At 31.8% G+C, this 5,835-nt stretch overlaps 1 protein-coding gene across 1 annotated transcript; it reads right to left on the bottom strand.

Moving 5' to 3' along the window:
• Nucleotides 1–103: 103 nt before the first annotated feature.
• Nucleotides 104–1,273, bottom strand: LOC131021305 (transcription factor ILI3-like). The gene is made up of 2 exons (XM_057950436.1): nucleotides 1,117–1,273; nucleotides 104–721 (listed from the first exon to the last, which is right to left on the bottom strand). The coding sequence occupies exons 1-2, from the start codon at nucleotides 1,228–1,230 to the stop codon at nucleotides 566–568; spliced, it is 270 nt and encodes an 89-aa protein (XP_057806419.1). The 5' UTR covers nucleotides 1,231–1,273; the 3' UTR covers nucleotides 104–565.
• Nucleotides 1,274–5,835: the final 4,562 nt, after the last annotated feature.

Genomic DNA, 5,835 nt, shown 5'->3' with positions numbered 1-5,835 from the left:
ATATTACATTAATTGAAGAACATCTCTCTCTCGTATATCTGCTAATTAATTAATTAAATATCGGTTGTATATTAAAAAAAGAAAAGAAAAGAACCTAAAACTCTTGAAAGCACAATGCAGGCTAAGAGCCAAGCCTCGTTAAAATCTATGTAGGAAAACCCTCGTGGGAAAACCCAACGACAATCGAATTTGTCTTTTCTCGAAAACTATAGTATCACACATGATCTTTATTACAAATATATAGTTTCATCTAAATACTCTACCGCTAAGAACATAAATTACATTACAAACGTAAAATTAAATATACTATATCTGTCCCACGAATCTTGAGTCAATTTTTTTCGGCACGAGAATTAAGAAAATAGTATTTAGTGTGTTGAGTGTGGTAGGTGAAAAAATGAAAATGTGAATAAATGAGAATTTTTTTGCTAAAAGGGAAAATGACTCAAGGTTCGTGGGATGGCCGAAAAAGAAAAGTGACTCAAGATCCATGGGACGGAGGGAGTATATAATATTAAGATGCATGAAACATGTAGGTTTTGTAATAGAAAATGAATGTGGCATATTAGAGCTGTAAAAATGTGGTAATGGTGTCTGCATCAGCGGCATTGATATCTCCAGAAGCCAAAGCTTGAGAAAGTCCATCACTTAGATCATCCACTTCCTTCTGCAGCTTCTTTATGTAATTGCATGTCCTTTTCAAAATCTTTGCTGCACTTGTCTGAATTTCACCAAATCATCTTCAAATTATTCATAATTCACAATTAAATTATTTATTGATTTCTATACCGATACGGATCTAAGCCCGCCAGCGGCCTGCTCCATTCAGAGGTTACTTTTAAGTTTATTTAGGCTTCTAACTTCCCATGCATGCATCTGCACTTTTTTTTATTTTTTAATCTCTTTCTTATTAAGTGTACAAGTTAAATTTTGATGGCATATATAGACATATAGTGTCCTAACTTAATTTCTGCAAACACACACATATATAATGCAATTACTGTATTTCAAGTCCTCTACAAGAACAAGAATTGTGTATTAGAGAGAGAGAGAGAGCAGCAATAATCATTACTAATTGATTCAAGTAGAAAAGAAATGTAAATTAAATAAACTGACCTTTTTATCAGAGGTTGAGTTAGAATGATGTGGCAAGGATGCGTGTAGTTTGAAGATGAGGTTGTTAAGCTCATCTTCTGTAAGTCTGGAAGCTCTTGCTCTTCTGCTCGACATACTGTTGAAGTTTGAAGGAGAAGATGACGTCCTTAAAAAGGGAACAAAATGTGGGGGTTAGTTAGAGAAAAAGCCTATCAACAATAGCAATTACAACTAGTAGGTCCCCATCTGTCTAACCCTTTCACCACGATTAATTGCATCCCAACTTTATTTTATTTAGGGGAACTTTTCCACAAGCAACTTTTTTTATTATAAATCGTCCAATCAAAATTTCTATACAAGATCCTCAATGATATATATATATATATATATATATATATATATATAGGGTTGAGTTCAATAGAGAATTATTTTTTATTCATTATGAGCAAATCTATTCATTTTACGAACAGATCAACATAAGTAATGAACAGTCGTATTTAGTAAAAATAAAGAAAAACTCGCCACCAGCAGGATTCGAACCCTTGGCAAATTGCTGTTCATGTGGTACATTGATCTGTTCATTAAAATTATAGATCTGTTCATTTTTATTTTACGAATTCTCTATTCTCCACAATATTTAGCTTCTCTGTTGAACCCTTCTCTCTCTCTCTATATATATATATGGACTATGATATAAACAATTCTTAACATATAAAATACTACAAATTAGCTAAGGTGATGAATCAATCCTAGATTTTGATGATCTAAGGGTTAAAAAGGGTTCATAGTATTTTATATTTTAAGAGATATTTTTATTTTAACACAACCCTATATATATATATATATATAGGAATTGGTTCAATTGAGATTTATATATATTTTGAGATTTTGAGATAAATGAACATATAAGTACATTTTGATGAACTTGTCAATTAATTTTTATGAACGCGCGTTGGTCTGGGCTTCAATCCCTACAAGTGGCGTGTTTTTTAAATAAATTAAATAGATTCATATGTTCATCAGTTATATTGGTTATGTTCAAAGAATTTATTGATATGTTCATTTATCTCAAAATCTCAAAATATTTAAAATCTCAATATAAGCTAACCCTATATATATATATATATATATATATATATATATATATATATATATATATATACACGTGTGTGTTGTGAACCCTATTTTCAATTGTTGGATTGCCTTTTTGTGTAACTTGAAAACACACTAATTCGACTAAAAATACGAAAATTTATATTAAAAATAAAAATCCTAGGACAAACTAAGAGCAACTGCAGCGCCGAGGTCGAAGGCGAGGTCGATCCGCGTCGAAGGAGACGGGCGCGCGCTGGAGACGCGGCCAGATGCGAGGCGAGGTCGAAGGCTGGACCCGGGACGAGGCATGAGGGAGTAAGGACGCGCCCAATTTAAAAAAAAAAAAATCAAAAATCGTTAATTTTGAATTTAATTCGACCGTTGGTTAATTTTTTTTTTTATATAAAATTCGACCGTTGATTATCAACGGCTATTTTGAATTTCTTTTTATTTTCCCCTTCTATAAATACCACTCTTCCACTCTTTCAAATTCACCAATATCTTCAACTACAATTCTCTCCCAACAACAATTCTCTCTTCTACATTTCCAAAGATGGATCGTGAATTCGATGAATACCTCAAGCAACAAGGCGGATCGAGGCTTCCAATGATGTGGTTTGCTCCATTTTCACAAGCCTCCAATGTCTTGGCTACGGGAAATGTTCCCACGCCGGCGGCGAACGCCAACGTTCAAGAAGAGCCGGAGGAGGTGAAGCCGAAAGCCAAGGGCACCCGCGCTGCATATTCTAGCGAGGAGTCCGAGCTCGTGGCAATATTGTGGGCGGAGGCAACCCACAATCCTGTTTTGGGGACCTCCCAAAAGTTGCTCCAATATTGGGGAGCAATCGCCGAGAAGTTCAACGCGCTCAATACGTCGGGAGCGCCGCCGCGAAAGCCGGACCATCTCAAGTCCCACTTCGCCCGTGTCCAAAAGGAGACAAAATTCTTCGAGGGCTTCTACAACACTTGCAAGGACAATTGGGGGAGTGGTATGAGCGACGATCAAATCTTCCAACAAGCCCAGACGATGTTCGAGGCGAATTTCAAGAAGCAATTCTCCTACGTCAAAGCTTGGAAAGTGCTTCGTGACTGCCAAAGATTCACGTCGCAAGCCGGGGATGTCCACTCCGCCAAAAAGTCGAAGGGCTCCGATGGTGGAGCAATCACTACTTCTTCGGAGCCAAGTGTCACGGCGAGACCCCAAGGCCAAAAAGCGGCAAAGCGAGACGAGGGCAATGCGAAGAAGGGAGAAGAGTCTTCGGGAGGAGGATCGGCGTTCTCCGACGCCCTCGAGAAGGTGGCCGAAAGCATGAGGGAGCATGCTCTCAAAACGGGGGAAATCGCCGAGGTCAAAAAAATGCAAGCTAAGATGAAACGGGAAGAGATGGATATGAAGCTCTTGAACAAGGACACGACGGGTATGACGGATGCACAATTGGCCTTGCACAACCACCTAGTCCAAGAAGTGCTCAAGCGTCGAGGGCTTATTTAAATTAGGAAATTATGTTATTTTTTATTTTATTATCGTATTTTAATTATGTTTTTAATTTTATTTAAATTATTGTAATGTAGAATTTTAATTTTAACAAAATTTGAATTTTAAAAATAAAAGTGTAGAAATATGAATTTTGTGGAAATGAGGATCTAAACACCCACCTAAAACACAATGCATTGGAGAGGGGTGTGTCTTAGGTGGGGCTCACTCCTAAGACACCCTAAGCAACAAGCATTGGAGTTGCCCTAAGTAGTGTACAATTTAGGATGGAAGATGAAAAATAAAGTAAGGGGGGGTGGGACACGTGTCATCTCGTGATTGGACACCTGGGATAAGCAGAAGAGATGTCTACTTGCCACCAGAAAGATACCGTGTTTCTCATTTTCATAACATAAATTAGGCTGTTAGGAATAGGTTTTTTTGTCTGTTTGCCAGTTTTTGATTTTTGGGAACTGAATTTCTGGAGTATATATGTTATTAACGTTTGAGTTGTGTCTACCAAAAGGTGATTAATTTTAAATTCGGTGATCTTCCAATCAAGGGTTTCAAAACAGAATATAATTTGCTCTCATCATCAAATTATTTGGATGTTTGTGATCACTGTAGTCTGTAGGGAAACATAGACGAACAAAATAAGTATATATTACAAATCACTATGTTACCTTTGTACGCCGTATGTATTTTATGTGCAGTTTAGAGAATGAGGGAATATACTGAATTATTTGTTGAAATTTCCTATTTTCTCTTGATTTCTAGAGTTTTCGAATAAAATTACTCCCTCCGTCCACCAATCAACTACCCATTTGTCCCTAAAATTTTGTCCACCAATTAACTACCTACTCTGCTTTTTGGACACATATACCCCTCCCTTACTTTTTAAATTACTACACTTTACCAATTGGACCCACCACACTCTACCATTACTTGTCTACTTAATCTAATTTTGATGTTAATTAAATGGAGTAAAATATTTTAAATTTCCAGTTTATTTATTTTCCAATTTATTTATTTTCGAAATTTTCAGTATATATATATATATATATATATATATATATATATATATATTTTTTTTAATTTTCAGTTTATTTATTTTCTATTTTTTTTTCCAGTTTTCAGTTTATTTATTTATTTATTTTCTGAAAATTTTAATTCCAGTTTATGTATTTTCTGAATTTTCAGTTTATTTTATTTTCTGAATTTGCAGTTTATTTTATTTATTTTCGAACTTTAAGTTGATTTATTTTCTAAAAAAAATAATTTTCCAGATTTTAATTTATTTATTTATTTATTTTCGAATTTTAAGTTTATTTATTTATTTAATTCCAGTTTATTTATTTTCTAAATAAAATAATTTTCCAGATTTTAATTTATTTATTTATTTTCGAATTTTCAGTTTATTTATTTATTTCCAGTTTATTTATTTCGAATTTTCAGTTTATTTATTTATTTCCAGTTTATTTATTTTTCAGTTTTTAGTTTATTTATTTATTTATTTTCTATTTATTTTAATTCCAGTTTATTTATTTATTTATTTATTTCCAGTTTATTTTTTTTTTGAATTTTCAGTTTATTTATTTATTTTCGAATTTTCAGTTTATTTATTTTTCAATTTTCAGTTTATTTATTTATTTATTTTCTGAAAATTTTAATTCCAGTTTATTTATTCATTTATCTATTTCCAGTGTATTTATTTATTTTCAGTTTATTTCTTTTCTGAATTTTCAGTTTATTTATTTATTTTCGAATTTTTAGTTTATTTATTTATTTAATTCCATTTTATTTATTTTCTGTATTTTCAGTTTATTTATTTATTTATTTTCTATTTATTTTAATTCCAGTTTATTTATTTATTTATTTTTTATTTCCAGTTTATTTATTTTTTGAATTTTTAGTTTATTTATTTATTTTCGAATTTTTATTTTATTTATTTTTCAATTTTCAGTTTATTTATTTATTTATTTTCTGAAAATTTTAATTCCTGTTTATTTATTCATTTATCTATTTCCAGTTTATTTATTTATTTATTTATTTTCTGAATTTTCAGTTTATTTATTTATTTTCGAATTTTTAGTTTTTTTATTTATTTAATTCCATTTTATTTATTTTCTGAATTTTCAGTTTATTTATTTATTTCTTTTCAGTTTATTTAT

The sequence above is a fragment of the Salvia miltiorrhiza genome, chromosome 4 (assembly GCF_028751815.1).
Source record: "Salvia miltiorrhiza cultivar Shanhuang (shh) chromosome 4, IMPLAD_Smil_shh, whole genome shotgun sequence".
Taxonomy (NCBI): Eukaryota; Viridiplantae; Streptophyta; class Magnoliopsida; order Lamiales; family Lamiaceae; genus Salvia; species Salvia miltiorrhiza.
The sequence above is the reverse complement of the archived record's forward strand: the minus strand, read 5'-3'. Positions and strand labels throughout refer to the sequence as shown.